Here is a 22,427-nt window from a genome sequence, read left to right on the forward strand (position 1 = left end):
TCTCCCACCATAAAATAAATGATAATTTGATTTGTTGTTTACTTGAAGTTTGTTGTCATCAGATGAAGACCGTAGCATTCGAGATGGACTCAACTATGCGCCAAGCGAGGCTCGAACCCAGGACCTTCCAATCAAAGAGCGAACGTCAAACCACAAGACAACCTGGCCGCGTATAGATAGTATGCGCTTGGCTAAAAAGCTCATAACATTGCCATCCGGAAGTATAACGGACCAACACACAAAACTGTATGTATCCATGAACGTTTATAGTCAGGTTAAGACAGTTCAGTGAACATTACTCATAAACGCGGATGGCAAAAAACAATAACAAAGACCTGAGTGACGTCATCTTCGATCGATCTATAGATAGTATGCTTGGCAAAGAAGCTCACAACATTGCCATCCGGAAGTATAACGGACCAACATACAAAACTATGTGTAACCATGAACGTTTATAGTGTGGATAATACAGTTTAGTGAGAATTACTCATAAACGTGGATGACAAAAAACAATAAGAAAGACCTGAGTGACGTCATATTCGTTCTATCTATAGATAGAATGAAGTTGACGTCACTCGGGTCTTTGTTATTGTTATAAGAGACTCTTAAGCGGTATAAAAACAAAAACAATGATCAGAGGTCGATTTCATTCACGTTATTGTTTATACACAACCGACCATGCTTGTTCGAGCACGTTTGAAGGTGTGTCACAAATGCCATGTTTTGATCTTCTGGTTTATTCACTCTTTATATAATACCGATTTGAGAATGAGGGTAAAAAATACAGAATTGACTGATTTCATGTTTGTTTGCTTGTATGGAAATAACTCACTAATTGCTTTTCCGGTTCAATTATTTTGTCCTTAGTCCCAGATCATGTCGATCAATTTCCTTCGTCATTTAGGTCATTAAAAACGGGATTTCAAATTGGGCTTTTCTTTTACTTTTTCCACTAATTGAGAATTTAGAATTGGGCCTCGGGCATAACCATCCGGGACACCATAATATCTCTTCCAATTGGATCAGCTCTTAGCCTACAATCAGAATTACCTACAATGTATTGAGTGAATGGGCTATCGACCGAGTTAAGTCCCTTCATTGGTGGACAAAGATTTATATTCAAATTCAAAAGTTTATTTTTAGGCAATTGCCAATATAACTCATACAAGAATATAGTATTTCCAATCAACAAATCGAACAAGTAAAATCAATAATGAAGGAAAGGAAACAATAATAATTTAGATAGATCGAAGATGACGTCACTCATGTCTTTGTTATTGTTTTTTGCCATCAGATTTTATGAGTAATTCTCACTAAACTGTATTAATCAGACTATAAACGTTCAAGGTTACATATAGCTTTGTATGTTGGCCCGTTATACTTCCGTATGGCAATGTTGTGAGCTTCTTAGCCAAGCGCATACTATCTATAGGAAGCAGAAGTCGTGACATCACACTTTCCACTCATTGGAAATGCGTCAGCAATCCTCTGGAGGAAGTTACATGAATAAACAGATTACATTTTGAATCATAAGGTGACATAAATATTTAAGTAAAATTGAGCTTTCTAAAATTGAGCTTTTATATAGCGCAATATCTACTGTACGTGCTCAAAGCGCTTTACAAGGGGTCCCTGACCAAAAGCAACATCTAACATGTAGGACGGGACATGATGCCTGTTAGACGATATTACTTTTTTTTTCGGACAGAGACAACGCTGTTAACGGCCAGGTACTCATTTTACACATGAATACGGTGAGAGAATGTGAGTAAATAGTCTTCTCCAAGGACTCAACTATGCGCCCTTGCGAGGCTCGAACCCAGGACCTTCCGATCCGACAGCGAGTGGCATACCACTAGACTACATATCCACACCAAAAAGTAGCAGGATGTGGGGGCAGAGTCTTAGGATTACGGAGAGTAAAAGAGGCGGATGGGTGATCGTTATTGACGACATTTATTTAGGCTAGAAAATAAGATGCCATCACTCTGTGCGGCTATGTGGTCTTGTGTTATGGATACTCGCTTTCAGATCGGAGGGTCCTGGGTTCGAGCCTCGCTTTGCGCATAGCTGAGTCCTTGGAAAAGGCTATTTACTCACATTATCTCACCGTACTCATGTGTAAAATGAGTATCTGGCCGTCAACAGCGTTGTCTATGTCGGAAAAAAATGAAATATCGCCTAACAAGCGTCATGTCTCGTTCTGCATGTTACGTGTTGCTGTTTGTCATGGACGTCTTGTAAAGCGCTTTGAGTAGGTTTAGTGGATAATGCGCTATATAAAAAGCTCAATTTAAGAATATCAGTTGCACAAAGTGTTTATCCAGACCTCCAGAGGACTGGCTTCATATTTCCAGGGAGATTTGAACCAGTATTTTGACAACACTCTATGGATGCTATGCAATCTCTCTATCTTCCAGTCCGAATAGTTGAGTTTATTCGTAGAGGCCGACCCGCTGTTTTAAGACTAGATGGAGGGTTTGTTTCGAAGTCTGCAGGCAAAAATGACAGTTCGGCCAGCGTCAGGCATTGGACATGCTTTTTTTTTTTTTTTTTTGGGGGGGGGGGGGGGGGTGGGTATGCCACCGGAAGTTGCTTTCTTAGATCTTTCTAGCCATAAAAGAAATTAACCCAAACAATTTCACAAGCATCACCCTGATCATAAAAAAAAAAAAATTATAATCCATTGTGATCCACTATTTCTGTGATCCTTGTTTGTTACTTTTTTCACATTTATTTAACTAATTTATCTCCCCATTTTTTCCCCTTTCACAGTTCAGGGGAGAGAGACAGAGCTCAAAGGTAAGTTACAGTTTTACAAGTTGTTTCTTATTCGTATATATATTTTTAAAAAATGATTGACAATGACTCATTCATTAAAAAGGTTGATTCTCACTTTTTAAAAAGCTGAAGCATAAATGTAGAGCAATATCCACTAAACGCTTGTTCAAGGCGCTTTACATGGGGTCCTAAGCCAACAGTAACACTTAAAATGTAGGACAAGGCATGACCCTGGAAAAATGCTCTTAACTTACATTCTCTCACATAAGTTAAATAGGAACCTGATCCTTAGCACCTTTGCTCTATCGGAAAAATAATTATAATAAGCCAAACAGACTTCCTGTTTTCGTCCCTTATTTTAAATGTTGCAGTTGGCTAGGGAGCCCATGTAAAGTGCCTTGGGCATATTAGTGGATATTGAGCTATACAAATGATCCAGTTTGTTTATTTTCAATATTCAACTGCTCACTTAGAAACGTATTTGGTTTGAATCAGCGTAAAGTCGGGGGGAGGGGGGGGGGGGGTCCTCACCCCATCTGAGCAGCTTGGTTGATTGGGTTGGAAAGATTTGGTAACAAAAAGTAGTACGCGAAAGACCAGTGTGCTGGGCAGATATTTGTTTTGTTAAAAAAAAATACAAAAGAAAAAAGAAAAAACAACCGTCAAATGCCACAAAAGCCCGGATGAGTTTTGGCGCCGTGAGCCGTGTGTCGAAACATTGTTCTTGAGCTTAAGGCCAGAATGTTTATATTTCTTATAGGGAAGGAGCGGGGACACCTAGTATCTTTTTTAAAAAATTGATTCAATCTTCAAACAGGCAAATATTCTAAATATTTATAACGAAAATTGGCAAATTGGTCTTTTCATTTCGTCTAACGATTGTCGCCATGGTTACTAAATAACAGCAATTTAGCACCTATGATTGAGAGGCAATAGCATTTTGTCCACAATAATTTTGTCGGAAACTGGTTTGAGTTTTCAACAATGAGCAATAATAATAATATGTTTGATTTTATTAAGAATTCTTTCAAGAGAAATACACAGACTAAAATGCTTTCAAAAATCTCGAAGATTCACAGAAATAAACTCAGGAGGACTATTGGTGCTACAAGAAACCAAAGCAAGAATTGAGTTTGAGGTTTGTTCAAGAACTCTCATTCACAACCTCCCAATACACTGAAAGGGTTTAAAACTTGAGGAAGAAAGATCTCTAAATCTATTTTTAACTCTTCGCAAGAGTATAGAATCTAGAGCTCTCTGTCTAATCTTTTCCGGGATTTACCCATATGTCTTAAGTCTGTTCTCATTTATCGGGTATGTTTTGACATTCCTTTTCCTCTTGAAGGAGAAAACATTGATCTATTTTCAATTCGATAAAGTCAAGAAAAGATCAAAATGATTACTTTTCTCTAATCTCGAGTTTCATCCAACCTTTTTCATTTAAAGAAATTACTTGTTACAAAATAAGAAATTTGTTATGTACCTTGTTCCGTTCCTCTCCCGAACACACACACACACGCACATACAAACACACACCCACACAAACACACATACACACACATAAATCAAGGACAGCGGACTCAATACAATCCGACGCAAGAAGAATTTGCCTTAAATATCTGTCACCCGTCTGATCAATAGCACGATCAATACAGCTTGGCTTTTACACTCGGATACGAATTGAAACCTCAAATTATTGAATCCAATCTGTTTTCCTGGCGTCCCATTTCCAACACGAAAGACATCTGTCCGCTAATCGGGCGTTAATCCCATTTTCACGATTTATCAATATGGCAACCGGAAATGAAGCAGCCAATGAAAATGCTTATCCGGCCAGTGAGAATGTTTATCCCTGGCTAATCATATCATTGATTTCCGGTATGCGGATGGCCAGGCCTGTTGGTCAACCAGAATAGAGTAAACAATTAAAAGTAGAAGGAATTGCTGGCAGTGGCAGGAAACGGAATTGCTTTAATTCTCTCCTTATCGGCCATTTTCCGGATTGTCCCCAAAATTTTACTCCCAACCTATACAAAAATAGATTTATTTCACTCAAACACAAAATCTGTTAGTTCTTGCTATAAATATTTATTTTTTTCGCTAAACGAGCTCTTCAACACAGTTTTAACATACTCTAACTATAGCAAACATGTTTGTTCAAATTTTATGATTTACAAAATAAATCACAATGAGCAAAATCTTGGCTGCACCGTAACGAATGTGAAGATTCTCCCTATGGGTGGTAAGGAGAGGGTTAAGCAAGAGGTTGCCATAATAGTTGTGACTCTCCATTTCGGTCTGCTGTTGTGTCGGGTTAAACTATACTGAGAATAGAATATTATAAACAGTGAATGACATAATCAGTCGAATGGTGAAAAGCTTCGAACTGAGATATTGCCAAGTATAGTTAGAATGTCAATTTAAAAAAATAAAAAATGAGTTCTTGTCATAAATCGTTACATCAACCCGTTTTGTAGATCTTCATGAAATAGCAAAGTTTAATTTCACTTTTAAATATTTTTTACAGCTAGTCAAGTTGAAAAAGTATGAAATTTGAGAAAAGTTGCTGGATACCTTTCCCATACATCTATCCATAATTTCATGAAAAATCACCCGATTTACTTCAAATAAACGTGAATATGCTCTGGTCATGACATGCTTTCAGAAAATGAAAAAAAAATGAAAAATCTAAATTTTCACCTTCCGACTGATTTTGTCATGCACTGACACAGGTTGTATCTTTAAAAATTGAGTTACAAGAAGTGGATTTTAACGGAAAGTGAAACATTATTACTTTTCTAAACATCAAAAATAATAAAAAGACATATTTTCAAATTCTGACAAATTGGAGTTTAGATTCAAAGTTCTTCTAGCTTTACCAAAAATAATACAATGTTGGTCCTGTTGTCATGTTTTTCTAATAGAAAATTAGAATTTATTCTGGCACCGCGATTCATACGGGTTCCCTTATAATCAGCTTCACGTTCAACCAAAACTTGCATCTAAATCTCGGATCCCAAACTTGGAAGACAACTAAAAGCATCATCAACAAGAAGAAGAAGGAGGAGAATAATAATAATAATAATAATAATAATATATAATAATAATAATAATAATAATAATAATAATAATAATAATAATAATAATATAAGAAGAAGAAGAAGAAGAAGAAGAAGAAGAAGAAGAAGAAGAAGAAGAAGAACAACAACAACAACAACAACAAGATCAAAAACCCCGACTCTAAGTGACCAGGGTGTTGCGTAGTCCCTTCAGGTCATGAGGTCCAGGTATCCGGAGTTTATCCACAATATTATTTCTTTGATACCTCAACTATGGGAACGAAATGTCCCACTTACCTCTTGAAGACTAAATCTATACCCAATGCGTATCAAGAGCATTAGAGAATTTAATCACACACACATTTCATATAATTTAGTTACATCACCGGGGTCCCATTCGGTTCTAGATTAGTAATTAAGCTCTATGTGTGTATGTGTGTGTGTGTGTGTGTGTGTGTGTGTGTTTAAGGGTGAGCTAATGTTGAAGGACGGGGTTTATTTTCTCATTTCGTAGTCATTTCGTTGCTATTGTGTGGATGAGATAATGTAATTAGCGGATTGATACACCGAAATACCGGAAATAGACCTGCTCAGAAGTGAAAGCTAGAAATAAATTTGTAATGATGAAAAGATATTTTGTCCTGAATTAATAGATCTTTCTGTGCGGCTATGCGGTCTAGTGGTATGGAATTCGTCTTCTGACCCGAAGATCCAGGGTTCGTATCCCGCTCTCAGCACTGCCGCGCATAACTGAGTCCTTTGAAAAATCTCTTTAATCAAATTCTCTCACCGTACTTGGGTGTAAAATGAGTACCCGGCCGTTAACAGCGTTGTCTCTGTCGGAAAAATATGCAATATCACCAAACATGCTTATATATTAAGTGTTGTTGTTGGTTAGGGTCCCCTTGTGAAGCACTTTGCGTACCTTTTGTGGATATTGGGCTATTGATAGAACGAAATTGACGTCACTCAGTCTTTGTTATTGTTTTAGCCAGCCAATCTAATGAGCAGTCCCCACTTAATTGTATCAATCAGAATATGAATGGTTAACGTTACACACAGGTTTGTTGTTTGGTACGTTATATTTGGCTGGCGGAATGTTGTGAGTAAATTACCTAAGAGCATAGCATCAAACTACCACCCATAGCGGGAGACTTGAACTCTGCCGTACTCTGGTAAAACCCATATTTGGAAATTTGGCCAGAAGTCCCAGGTTTGAGAGTTTTTGCCAAGATGAGGGTCATTTAAAACGATCGATATTTGAAGGACGAGTTTTCTGACCAAATTTTCAAATGTAGGTTTTTCCAGAGTTCGGCAGAACTGTGTCCCAATCCGTATTAAACAATTGATGATTTTCAATGTTTTGTTTCAGTGATACTATTTGTACCAACATCCGTCATGTGATCAAATCTTTGACACAAATTGTGACCCACCGTGTAAAAACAGTATCAGATAAATCATGATGAATCGGGTGACGAAGAATAAATTTAGAATTGAAGGGGTTTATTCTTTCTATACAATGATAAAGATCGGAACAAGTGTATATGAAAAGTGCCAGACAAAGCAAGAAAAATGCCATCCCAAAATATCAGTCTACCTCGCCTGGGGATCGAACCTCAGACTTTCTAATCAGAAGGTCTGAGGTTCGATCCCCAGTCGAGGTCGACTGATTTTTTGGGATGTTTTTTTTCTTCTTGTGTTTTTCTTTTTTGCCTTGTCTGACACCTTTCATACACACTTTTTCAGATCTTTATCTTACACCAGTGTCTGACACCTTTCATACACACTTGTTCAGATCTTTATCTTACACCAGTGTCTGACACCTTTCATACACACTTGTTCAGATCTTTATCTTACACCGGTGCCTGATCCTTAATTTCTTGGTTCTATACAATGCCCAAGTCCAGCTTGGCCTCAAATCGAACTGCGAGGATGTTTTGTTTTTGCTTTTTTTCTCCCTATAATATCTCAACAATTACATCTTCTGTATCGTTTACTGATAAGGAGGAAAAATCAAATTGTGATGCATCAATACGACTTATTAGATCACCGGCATCATCTCCATCTTCAGTCGAATTTATAAACGGCCAAACCTGACTTGGGTACTGTACAGAACTAACCCCTTCAATTTGACTCTCTAGATCACTGTCATCATCATTGGCGTCAGTCGCTTCTAGAATCATCCAAACTGGACTTGGGTACTGTACAGAACTAACCCCTTCAATTTGACTCTCTAGATTTCTCTAAGTCTAAAGGTTTCAGACAACAATGATACCTAAGAGGAGTGAAAGGTTGTTGTCTGAGATAGAAAATTAACAAGGGCGAACTATTACCCGAATCCGTCCCTCTCCAAAAACAAACAAACAAACAAATAAACAAAAAACCGCATAATAATATCATCTTGAAATCACGCCAAAATAGATTTTACATTGCTACACAACAGGAAAAATACTTTAAAAATAACTTGGCCTGTAATTTGTTATTGTATAGACTGAGGAAATAAAATGACCCCTCCCCCGATCCCCACCCTCTCACCAGCCCGCAACTACCAACTTGCCTTAAATTCTTGGAATGGAACTGCTTTTAAGTTTTAAGGTCACAGTGACTTTAAGAATAAATCAAGATGGCTCTTTGAGATAGAAAAACAATGAGGAAAGGGTGAACCAACACAACCAAATACTAAGAACATCACGTTGAAATCACGCCAAAATAGATTTTGTAGCTGTCACACAATGACAAAATGCTTTTAAATTTATTTGGCCAGAATTTTTGTTTTTATTTCAAATATCGAGGAATCAAAAATCACCCCATCTCACATCACCACGCGTCAAATTTTCTAGAATTCTTTAAAATGAAAATTATTGAATTAAAATTTTAAGATTTGAGAAAAAAATTGTTTGAAGTTGATCTTTTAAAGTTATGGATATTCGAAATAAAATCATTTTTGGCCAAAATACAGGAAAGACGATGTTGGTGGACGGTGAAGTGGGGGGCTATGATTGAGTTTGGGGACGACGTAAAGCCTTGTCATGAATGGACAAATTGTCGATGATCTCTTGGGGGTTGAAGGACAGGAGAGAGAGAGAGAGAGAGAGAGAGAGAGAGAGAGAGAGAGAGAGAGAGAGAGAGAGAGAGAGAGAGAGAGAGAGAGAGCTGTGAGTGACAAGTTATTTGAAAGGAACATGTACAAACTTATTTTTGGTACCTATAGTATTGGTACAGCGATTGGTGTGGTCTTTGACTCATAAATTGAGAGTTCCACCACTTGTCATCTTGAATAAATCACCTCTACTATGGAGGGGCAGTCCATTTTTCTACTACTACTACTACTACTACTACTACTACTACTACTACTACTACTACTAAACTTACTACACTACTACTACTACTACTACTATACTACTACACTACTACTACTACTAACCTACTATTTACTACTACTACTACTATACTTACTATACTACTACTAACTACTACTACAACTACATACTACATACTCTACTCATACTACTACTACTATACTACTACTACTACTACTACTACTACTATACTACTACTATACTACTACTACTACTACTACTACTTTCTACTACTACTACTCACTATACAACTATACTACTACTATCTACTACTACTACTCTACATACTACTTACTATACTACTACTAACTACTACTACTACTACAACTTATACTACTACCACTACCTACTACTACTACTACTACTACTACTACTACTACTACTACTACATATTACGTATTATAGCTAAGTAATACTACTAATTCTACTACTACTACTATCTACTACACTACTACTACTACTATACTACTACTACTACTACTACTCACTACTACTACTATACTACTACTACTACTACTACTATACTACTACTACTACTACTACTACTACTACTACTACTACTACTACCTACTACTACTATACTACTATACTATACTACTACTATATACTACTACTATACTACTAACTACTACTACTACTACTACTACTACTACTACTACTACTACTACTACTACTACTACTACTACTACTAAACTACTACTACTACTACTACTTACTACTACTACTACTACTACATACTACTACTACTACTACTACTACTAACTACTACTACTACTACTACTACTACTACTACTACTACTACTACTACTACTTACTACCTACATACTACTACTAACTACTACTACTACTACTACTACTACTATACTACTACTAACTACTACTACTACTACTACTACTACTACTACTACTACTAATACTACTACTACTACTACTACTACTACTATACTACTACTACTACTACTACTACTACTACTACTACTACATACTACTACTATCTACTACTACTACTACTACTACTACTACTACTACTACTACTACTACTATACCTACTATACTACTACTACTACTACTATCTACTATACTACACTACTACTACTACTACATACTACTAACTACTACTACTTACTACTACTACTACTACTACTACTACTACTATTAACTACTTACTACTACTATACTACTACTACTACTACTACTACTACTACTACTACTACTACTACTACTACACTAACTACTACACTACTACTACTACTACTACTACCTACTATATCTACTATTACTACTCACTACTACTACTACTACTACTACTACATACTACTACTACTACTACTACTATACTACTACACTATTTACTACTACTATACTACTACTACTACTACTACTACTACTACATATACTTACTACTACTACTACACTACTACTAACTACTATACTACTAACTACTACTACACATACAACTACAACAACTACTACAACTACTACTAACTACACTACCTACTACTACTATTACTCTACTACTACTACTACTCTACCTACTACTACTACTACTACTACTACTACTACTACTATTACTACTATCTAACTACTACTAACTTATACTACTACTACTATTACTACTACTACATACTACTACTACTACTACATACTACTACTACTATACTACTATACTACTACTACTACTACTAACTACTACTACTACTACTACTACTCACTATACTACTACTACTACTACTACTACTACTACTACTACTACTACTACTACTACTACTACTAGTACCACTAATACTTTTAAAATTATTGTTGTCATCTAACACAGTTTTGATGACAAGATGTTTATGGAGTTGCTGGGACGGCCCTACGATAGCATGGCCTAACAACCTCTTGTAGTTGTTTCCCCTTGTTAAGAAATGGCCGACGTGCTAAGAAGGTACGTATTTTATTGCATGATTTCTCATATCATATCATATCATATCATGTCATATCATATCATATCATATCATGTCATATCATGTCATATCATATCATATCATATCATATCATATCATATCATATCATATCATATCATATCATATCATATCATATATATCATATCAATATATCATATCATGTATATCATATCGTATCATATCATATCTATCGGTATCGTATCGTATCATATCATATCATATCATTCATATCATATCATATCATCATCATTCATATCGATGTATCGTATCGTATCGTATCATGTCATATCATATCATATCATCATTCATATCATATCATATCATATCATATCATATCATGTCATATCATGTCATATCATATCATATCATATCATATCATATCATATCATATCATGTCATATCATATCGTATCATATCATATCGTATCGTATCGTATCGTATCATATCATATCATTTAGTATCGTATCATATCGTATCATATCATATCATATCGTATCGTATCGTATCATATCATATCATTTAGTATCGTATCATATCGTATCATATCATATCATATCGTTTCGTATCGTATCGTATCATATCATATCATTTAGTATCGTATCATATCGTATCATATCATATCATATCATATCGTATCGTATCGTATCGTATCATATCATATCATTGAGTATCGTATCATATCGTATCATATCATATCGTATCGTATCGTATCGTATCGTATCATATCATATCATTTAGTATCGTATCATATCGTATCGTGTCACAATGTCATATCATATTATCGTATCATATCATATCATATCGTTTCAGTGATAGGGATTTAAAATGGACCAACTGAAATGCCCTAATATGCCTTAAAACATAAGAAACAATATATTGACATTATACATTGAACCGGATGCTAAAAATACAATTAGTTTTAGGCTGGATTTATAAACTTCAGTCAGAATATGCCCTCTTTGGAGAGAGAAGGTTTTGATCCATAATTCCAGAAAACTTAAATTCTCCAATTCTAAATATTTTGAGGAACTGCTAAACTCAATAAAATGGGAAATGTGGGCTATTTACCATCAGCGCCTCGAATACTATGATTTATTTATTATCCACAAAGCTTATTATTTCTTGATTTCTTTCCTCAGAATGGCAAAGGGTCATTTGGTTTTATGGGCTTCTCAAGAATTTAACGATCAACACTGATAAAGGAGAAAGACCATTCGATAGCCTAGCTCCATTTATGTTTGTTGCATTCTTTTTTAAAGTTTTGTATAAAAATGAATATGATAGCTTTAAAAAGTTGTTTTGTTTAAACTAATTTCCACGGAACGTTTCGGGATCAAATCAAAATAATTCTCAGCTAACAGAAAAGACAAATAAAACGATGTTATTGTTGTTGACTGAAGAAGGATTTTGAGCCCGAAATTTTCCATGTTTAAGTATTTTGTTCAATTTCGACGCTGTTGAGCTAATTTTTGTTCAGTGCTTTTTTTACAACCCACAGCTTCTAGACAGCTTGGTAATGTTTACTTTGATGTGTGTTGATTATTTTGGAATAATATCGCATTAAAATTTGATCTCGAAAACAGCTTTGGGTAAGATATCATAATTTACTGTAATGTTTGCATTTGTTTATTTATTGAATTCATTTCGATTGATTTTTCGTAATTCATATCAATTCTTTGTTTTTAGTTATCCACATATTATGTATTCATGTATTTATTTTTCTATTGTTGGTATTTTTTCTATAATTTGTACTTATTCGTCATTTTGCATTTATTTATAAATTTGGTCTTTAAATTATAAAAACTAATGTTATTATTTCATGTTGTTTGTTTTTTAGGTTTTTTCTTTATCCAAATAAAATTCCATTGGAAATTATTAGTTACATGGGGAAATTGCTACTTTAAAAAAAAAAATTTTTTCCAATTAAACAAATTGAGATTTTTGAGCTTTTCAACGCATGCTCAAAGTGCCAATAGCAACACCCAACATATAGGGCGAGACATGACGCCTGTTAGGCGATATTACAAATTTTTCGGACAGAGACAACGCTGTTAACGACTAGGTACTCATTTACACCTGAGTACGGTGAGAGAATGTGGGTAAAAAGCCCTTTCCAAGGACTCAACTATGAGCCGAGCGAGGTTCGAACCCAGGACCTTCCGATCCGAAAGCGAGTGTCATACCACAAGACCATATAGCTGCACAAATGGAGACAATTGCCACATTTTTTTTCCTCAAATTTTTTTCCAACATTTACAAAGTGGAGAAAATTGTTTTTTTTCTTTTTACTTGATATAAAGAGTAACTTACTTCTTAGAGGAAAAAGGGGCGTCCAAAGACTAGATGGATGAATAGGGTGAAGGACGATGTGAAAGAACTGGGCCTGGAGGAAGATGTTACATGTACAATGAACCTAGATGCATGGAGATGTGGCATTCATTATGACAATTCTGCAAAAATGCGGGATAAGCTGAAAGAAGGAGAAGCAGAAACTTGTTACTTTTTTTTCAAAGTGGAGACAATTGCTAATTCTTTTTTTTTTCAAAGATTTACTATCGCATGCTGAACAAACACCAGAGGATCTCAGAGGATTTCGATATCTCATACCTCACAAGTAGAAGGATTGGCATCGATCCCGAGCTCAGAGCCAACAGCATCATTTCCCATGCAGGATGAGGTGACAGCATCATTTTCCATACAGGATGAGGCGACAGCATCATTTCATACAGGATGAGGCGACAGCGTCATTTGCCATGCAGGATGAGGCAACAGCTTCATTTTCCATACAGGATGAGGCGACAGCATCATTTTCCATACAGGATGAGGCGACAGCGTCATTTCCCATGCAGGATGAGGTGACAGCATCATTTTCCATACATGATGAGGCGACAGCATCATTTCATACAGGATGAGGCGACAGCGTCATTTGCCATGCAGGATGAGGCAACAGCTTCATTTTCCATACAGGATGAGGCGACAGCATCATTTCATACAGGATGAGGCGACAGCGTCATTTGCCATGCAGGATGAGGCAACAGCTTCATTTTCCATACAGGATGAGGCGACAGCATCATTTTCCATACAGGATGAGGTGACAGCATCATTTTCCATACAGAAAGAGACAACAGCGTCATTTGCCATGCAGGACGAGGCAACAGCGTCATTTGCCATGCAGGATGAGGTGACAGCGTCATTTGCCATGCAGGACGAGGCAACAGCGTCATTTGCCATGCAGGATGAGGTGACAGCGTCATTTGCCATGCAGGATTAGGTGACAGTGTCATTTGCCATGCAGGACGAGGCAACAGCGTCATTTGCCATGCAGGACGAGGCAACAGCGTCATTTGCCATGCAGGATGAGGTGACAGTGTCATTTGCCATGCAGGACGAGGCGCGATTTTACCTTTTTTTTTCTCAGAATGTGTCATCGCTAATATAGGCCCGGTACTCGTTTTACACCTCAGTGCGTTGAGAAAATGTGAGAAAAGAGCCTTTCCCAAGGACTAAACTATGCATCGCTCAGAGCGTGACTCAAACCCAGACCCTTCCGATCCGAAGGCGACTGTCAGACCACTAGACTACATAGCCGCACTGTAAAGCACAGGTTACACTTTTGTTCGACAGAGACAACGATGATACCAGACAGATACTCATTTTACACTTGAGTGCGGTGAGATAATGTGAATAAAAAAACTTCTACAGTGAATCAGCCTTACGCGCTCACAACGGGAGTCGTGCCAGACGATTTTCATGACACAGAATCACAATGGCGGTCAAGGCGGAGATGCCAAGAAGATTTTTGTGGACTCCTGAGAACCAATAAAAACACCCCAACAAAACGAGCTTTTAGCGCAATATCCACTGTGGCCGAGAGGTTAAGGCATTACACTGTGACCTGGAAGGAACCGGGTTCGAGCCCCGCTTCAGGCACTTTCTTTTTTTTCCTTGGGCAAGATTATCAACTCCCAATTTGCTCAATTGGACAATATGGGTGATTCCCATTGACCATCAGATATCTTGTTTGATAAATTATCTATATTCCTTCTTGGAATGCCTAGGCGACGGTATCTTATGATGTCGTGGCGGAAGAGCATCATTTAAATTTGATATCCACGTAAACGTGCTCAAAGCGCTTTTCAAAGACTCCCTGAACAACAGCAACACATGACATGTAGAATGAGACATGACGCCGATATTACAGGTTTTTTCAACAGAGACAACGCTGTTAACGGCCAGATTCTTATTTTACACCTGAGTACGGTGAGAGAATGTGAGTAAAGAGCCTTTTCCAAGGACTCAACTATGCGCCGAGCGAGTCTCGAACCCAGGACCTTCCGATCCGAAAGCGAGTGTCATACCATAAGACCACATAGCCGCAAAACTGAACAGTGAGGATTAACGATGATAATGATGATGATGATGACGACGACGACGATGATGATGACGATGATGACGATGATGATGATGATGACGATGACGTCGACGATGATGATGATGATGATGATGATGATGATGATGATGATGGTTATGATGATGATGGTGATCTCAAAAGGACCGCCTCCCCCCCCCCCCCACCGAATGTCCTTTATACCGCCAACTGGGTAATTAGTTCTCTTCATATCCGCTCTGTCAGATTACAAACATTTTTGTTGCAAATACTTTGTAAGAAATGACGTGAGTAGAAAAGGGCCAATGACAATAATAGAGAATAAAAACTCAATAAGTCGCGAGATGAGCTCAGGACAGTCACTATGTTTGAAACCACTTTTTTTCGGATTAGTGGATGGCATCGACTGTAGAGCGTCCCTCTCGTGGCCAGGCGGTGGTGTCGTAACATTTGGGTTGTGGGTTCGAACCCTCATCGCCGAAAAGTTTATATTCACCATTTGTCTTTTGGCACTTTTCTACTCACTTCATTTCTTGTTATTATCAACATGAGTGCCTGCTCGACTCATTTTTCTGAATTAACATATGAACATTAACATATGTGTGTTGTTTCGATTGATCTGGCGGGCAGAACTGGTGAATAATTTACTTTAAAGCATACTTACCATTAATAGAATGTCAAGCCGATGTGGTGAAGGTTGGAGGGGGGGGGGTGAAAATAATGCAAAAGGAGATAATCCATGAAATCTTTTAAAGATGTATAATATAGTAGGTTACTTCCCTATACTCATCCCCTAAGGACATTTTGAGATAAGACTAAGGGCTAACCCAAACCGGAGACTGACTCCGACTACCCGGCACTGCCGTCTTCTGGCGTCTTCCGGATGAAGACGTCGAGCACGGACAAAATACTAAGCATAAAGAGAAAAGCCGCTAGACCTACCCATACCAAGCACCTGATGTCCTCTGTCGTTTTTTTTTTTTTTTCGAGCCAGCATGCCGGCCTGAAGACGTCGGTGTCTGGCGAGTCGAAACTGTAATAGCTCAGAAGATAGCCGCCACAACGTAGCGCCACTTGGTGAGCAATAGGGGCTAAGTAGTTTTCTTAATGAGAGTGATCGTATGATAGAGTGAAACACCCTCATTTATCTGGCTCGCAAAAAAAAAGACTTTTGTTCTTAAACCGTCCACAAATATGTCCTTTGATGACGTTCTTTACAAACATTTAAAAATAAGAAATGACGTGAGTAGAAAAGTGCCAGAAGACAACAGAGAATAAAAATTTCGCGGCGGCGACGGGGGCTCAAATCGTAGCCATCGTTAACTTATAGCCTGACATTGACCAAAAAATGACGTCAAAATGCCAGTCTTTGGCCACAACAGAAAACAAATCGTGAGTTGTTTTCAATAGTTCAACCAATGGGACCACTTGTTTCCACGAGCACTACTAACGACAACTCACTAGGCGGTGCAAAAACCAAATAATGACGTCAAAATGCCATTGTTTTTGGGTTTCAATGTCAGGCTATAACTTATATATATAAACCTATCAAACCCGCAACCTTACTGGTACGACAACTGCTCCGCCTGCCGGAGAGAGCGTGACCCTACCGTATGAGCTATCCACGATCCCAAGAAGTCAGGAAGAGAAGTCTCTAATAAGACTAGGGTTAGAAGCGATCTGGGGTCGTGGATAGCCCATACGGTAGAGGCACCCTCTCCCCGGCCAGGCGGAGTTGTCGTACCAGTAAGGTCGCGGGTTTGAGCCCACATTGCCGCCACGAAATTTCTATTCTCTAATGTCTTCTGGCACTTTTTTTACTCACTTCATTTCACAAACTTTATCGACCCACCTCAGGTTGGACTAAAGTCCAACTTCTCACCAAATTAGCTGTCACAAAAATCGCAAAACTCTCAAACCTGGAACTTTAATCAAGGCCTCGCGTGGTCCCAGGTTTGAGAGTTTTTGTCAAGATGAGAGTCATTTAAATCGATGGATAATTGAAGGACGAGTTTTCTGGTCAAATTTTTAAATACGTGTCTTTCTAGAATACGGCGGTTAACTGGTTAAAATGAACTTTTACTGTGTGATATGAATTGTAGGAGTATTGAGTACAGAGAAATGCATGTAGTCACACACACACACACACACACACACACACACACACACACACACACAAACAAACAAACATATAGATAGATTGAAGTTGACGTCACTCGGGTCTTTGTTATTGTTTGTTTTTTTGCTACCCATGTTTATGAGTAATTCTCACTAAACTGTATTACTTATTTAATCCTCTTCGGGCCTTGAGGCACATAGGGCATCCACCAGACATCTCCATTTTTTGCGATCGGCTGCTTTTGCGGTGGCTGTATAAAAAGCCTTGGAGATCTAGCAATTGATGAACTTCACATATTATTCAACAATATATACAATACTGGGAAAATTCCAGAAGATCTCTGTAACTCTATTTTCATAGCAATACCAAAGAAAGCAGGTGCAGTCAGATGCGAAAATTTTAGAACTATAAGTTTAATAAGCCACATCAACAAAATACTGTTGCGTATAATTATCAACAGGCTAAGGAATAAGATTAACCCCGAAATCGCAGAAGAACAATATGGATTCCAACCTGACAGAGGGACAAGGAACGCAATATACCTCCTCCGTGTTTTAAGTGAAAGAGCTATACAGGTTCAGACCCCACTATACCTCTGTTTTGTCGACTACAAAAAAGCTTTTGATAGAGTACGCCACGGAGAAATACTAAAACAACTGCACTCCATTGGTGCTGATGAGAAAGACCTCAGACTCATGCAAACATTATACTACACCCAGCAGGCATCTATCAAAATCGGAAACTCTACAGGAAATTCCATTCCTATTAAGAAAGGAGTCCGTCAAGGGTGTGTTGCCTCACCAGATCTGTTTAATCTATACCAAGAAACAATCATGAGGGGCATAAATAATATGGAGGGAATAAAAGTAGGAGGTCACAACATAAATAATATAAGATACGCAGACGATACGGTACTCATTGCAACATCAGAAATCCAACTTCAAAAGATTGTTGACAAAGTGGTAGTAGATAGTGAAGCCAAGGGAATGGAAGTGAATATCACCAAAACGGAATGCATGGTAATACAGAAAAACCCCGAAAACAAAACACCTGCAATATAACGATTCACGGCGAGCAACTTACCAACGTAGAAAGTTTTAAATACCTAGGTTCAATAGTGACAACAGATGGAAGATGTAACCGAGACATACGAGCAAGAATAACTCAAGCCAAACAGGCCTTCATGGACCTGGGAAACATTTTGAAAAACAAACAGATGTCGTTCGGGATTAGATTCCGAGTCTTGAAGTGCTACGTGTGGCCAATCTTGTTATACGGATGCGAAAGCTGGACTACAAATGCAGAAACACAAAAGAACATTGAAGCTTTTGAAATGTGGTGCTTGAGAAGGATGCAGAGAATATCGTATACTGCACACAAAACGAACGAAGAAGTGCTAAAACAAACATACCAACAAAGGAAACTAATGCCCTTAATAGTGGATCGACAACTATCCTTTTTCGGACACATAGTAAGGAAAGATAAGAATGAATACCTGGCAAGTTGTGGAAAAATACCTGGTAAACGCGCCCGGGGGAGACAAAGAAAAACACTCATAGACCAACTGAAGGGCTTCACCAACCTAACAATCCAAGAGCTGTTTGAAAAAGCAAGAGACAGGGAGGAATGGAGAGAGATAATTCATGCAGTATCCGATGCCTGGACCAGGCATGGAACCTAGAAGAAGAAGAAGAAGTATACCAGGACAGGCCTGCTTCCTTTAATTCTTTCTCCATGGTCCTTCGCCAGGTTTCTTTGGGTCTTCCCCGCTTTCTCTTCCCATCTGCTGTCCAGTACAGGGCTGTCTTGGGAAGTGTATTAACCAGACTATAAACGTTCAAGATTAAACAGTTTTGTGTGTTGGTCCGTTATACTTCCGGATGGCAATGTTGTGAGCTTCTTAGCCAAGAGGACACTTAGGAAACTCCCAACATTGCCACCCGGAAAAATAACGGACCAACGCACAAAACTGTATAGATAGTATGCACTTGGCTAAGAAGTTCACAACATTGCCACCCGGAAGTAAAACTGGCCAACACACAAAACTGTGTGTAACCTTGAAGGTTTATAGTCTGGTTAATACAGTTTAGTGAGAAGTACTCATAAACGCGGATGGCAAAAAACAATAACAAAGACATGAGTCACTTCATCTTCGAACTATCTATATGACCATGAACTTTTACAGTCTGGTTAATACAATTCAGTGAAAATTTTTCATAATCATGGATGGCAAATTAAAAAAACAAACCAATAACAAAGACCTGTGTGACGTAAGCTTCGGTGTATCTCTGAAGTCTCTCTCTCTCTCTCTCTCTCTCTCTCTCTCTCTCTCTCTCTCTCTCTCTCTCTCTCTCTCTCTCTTACTCCCTGTATGTATGTATTCTTGTATCGAGGAATAGCAATTTGAATGAATGTGTTTATAGATAGTATGCGCTTGGCTAAGAAGCTCAACATTGTCATCCGAAAGTATAAAGGACCAACACACAAAACTCTGTGTCACCATGAACGTGTATTGCCTGGTTAATACAGTATGATGAGAATTACTCCTGAACGCGGATTTTTAAAAAAAATCAATAACAAAGACCTGAGTGACGTCAACTTCGTTCTATCTATATGGGTGCCTATCCATGCAATTTTCAATCCCAACTCAGATTAAAATTGTGAAGGTAAAGGTTAATAATAAAAAAAACAAATACAAGAAGTAAAGTAAATATTCAAATATCCGATTTAATACGAAAATGGACATTGAAGATTTTGTTATCAAAGTTAAAGTAACACACAAGAAATGTTATTAGTTATGATTCAAACTGTGTTCATACAAATTACAATTATGTTATAATACATCACAACAAACACATGCCAGTTATGATGATGACTTATGGTTAGAGGAATGTTTGTGTTGGGAAATATAGGATGATTATTATAGTAATAAGAGAGTAATAAGAATGATAATGATGATGATGATGATGATGATGATGATGATGATGATGATGATGATGATGATGAAGCTGATGCTGATGGTGGTAGTGGTGGTGGTCGTGGTAGTGGTGATGGTGATGATGGTGGTGTTTGTGATGATGATGATGATTATGATGATGATGATAGTATAATGTAGAAGAATAACAACAATAATAACACCATTGGTAAAGATATCAACACTTATGATGATGATGATGGTGAATAATAACAATTGAAATAATGATAACAATAATAATAAAATAATAACTAAAATAATAAACAATAATAATAATAATAAAATAATAATTAAAATAATATAATATAATAATAATAATAAAATAATAATAAAATAATAATAATAATAATAAAATAATAATAATAACAATAATATTTATGATAAAATATTATTAGAATTAATGAATGATTTATAATAACATGTAGAAGCTCACATGCATCCAAGTAAAGGCAACACACAAATCGAGTCAATGAAGTGTATGCTGGTTATACAGTATGATGAGATTCTCGACGTCGATTTTTAAAAAAATCAATAAAGACGAGTAGTCAAACTTCGTTCATAATACATATATGAGTGTATCATGCAATTAATCAATAGTATTATAATTGTGAAGGTAAGGTTAATAATAAAATACATATATAAGAAGTAAAGTAATATTCAAATATCGATTAATACGAAAATGAATTGAAGATTGTTATAAGTTAAAGTAACAGCTATAGAAGTAGTATATATAGTATAGATTCAAGTAGTTCAGTACATATATTAAATATAGTAGTAATAATAAAAAACATGAGTTATGATGTGGATCTGTATGTGTAGAGGTAATGTTTAGTAGTATGGTAATATATAGTAGATAGTATTATAGTAGATATAGAGTAGTAATTTAGAAGATATGAGTAGATATATAGATATGTAGTAGTATAAATATATATATGTATGATAGTATGTAGTAGGTTTGGTGTGTGTATTGGTTAGGTAGTAGTAGTGTATGGTGATATAGATGTAGTTTGTATAGATGATGATGATGTATGATGTGATATAGTATAGTAGAAGTAATAAAATATATAGTACATTGTAAAGTATATAAGGATTAGTAGTGATATGGTGAATATAATTAAGAATGAAATAAGTAAATAGTAGAAGTAATAATATATGTATATAGAATAAGTAATAGTAATAATATTATAGATATATATAATATATATAATAATAGATAATATAATAAATTAATATATAATATAATAAAGTATATATATAGTAGTATAGTAATATATTATTAGTAAGTAGTAAGTAAGATATAGTAATAATAAATAGTAGAAGATATAGAGTAAGTAGTAGTAGTAAGTAGTAAAGTAAGTTAGTAGTAGTAGTATAAGTAGTAGTAGTATGTAGTAGTAGAGTTATGTAGTAGTGAATAGTAGAGTAGTGTAGTAGTAGTAGTAGTAGTAATAGTAGTATAGTAGTAGTATGAGTATAGTAGTAGTATGTAGTAGTATAGTAGAGTAAGTAGTAGTAGTAGTAGTAGTATAGTATAGTAGATAGTAGTATAGTAGTAGTAGTAGTATTATAGTATAGTAGTATAGTAGTAGTATAGATAGTAGTATAGTATTAGTAGTTAGTAGTAGTAGTAGTATAGTATAGTAGTATATAGTAGTTAGTAAGTAGTATAGTATGTGATAGTAGATATAGTAGTAGTAGTAGTAGTAGTATAGTAGTAGATAGTAGTAGTTAGTAGTAGTAGTATAGTATAGTAGTAGTAGTAGTAGTAGTAGTAGTAGTAGTAGTAGTAGTAGAGTAGTAGT

General features: G+C 36.6%; 1 protein-coding gene across 1 annotated transcript in view; it reads left to right on the plus strand.

Moving 5' to 3' along the window:
* LOC144957987 (uncharacterized) overlaps positions 1 to 13,020 on the plus strand; it is a 115,188-nt gene extending 102,168 nt beyond the window's left edge. Inside the window, exons 4-6 of the mRNA XM_078889559.1 lie at positions 2,776 to 2,802; positions 11,016 to 11,126; positions 12,285 to 13,020. Coding sequence (XP_078745685.1) covers positions 2,776 to 2,802; positions 11,016 to 11,073 — 85 coding nt within the window. The 3' untranslated portion in view covers positions 11,074 to 11,126; positions 12,285 to 13,020. The remainder of the gene's footprint in view (positions 1 to 2,775; positions 2,803 to 11,015; positions 11,127 to 12,284) is intronic.
* Positions 13,021 to 22,427: the final 9,407 nt, after the last annotated feature.

Source organism: Berghia stephanieae, chromosome 12, assembly GCF_034508935.2.
Source record: "Berghia stephanieae isolate SIO BIC M18660-M18661 chromosome 12, UCSD_Bste_1.3, whole genome shotgun sequence".
NCBI classification, from domain to species: Eukaryota; Metazoa; Mollusca; class Gastropoda; order Nudibranchia; family Aeolidiidae; genus Berghia; species Berghia stephanieae.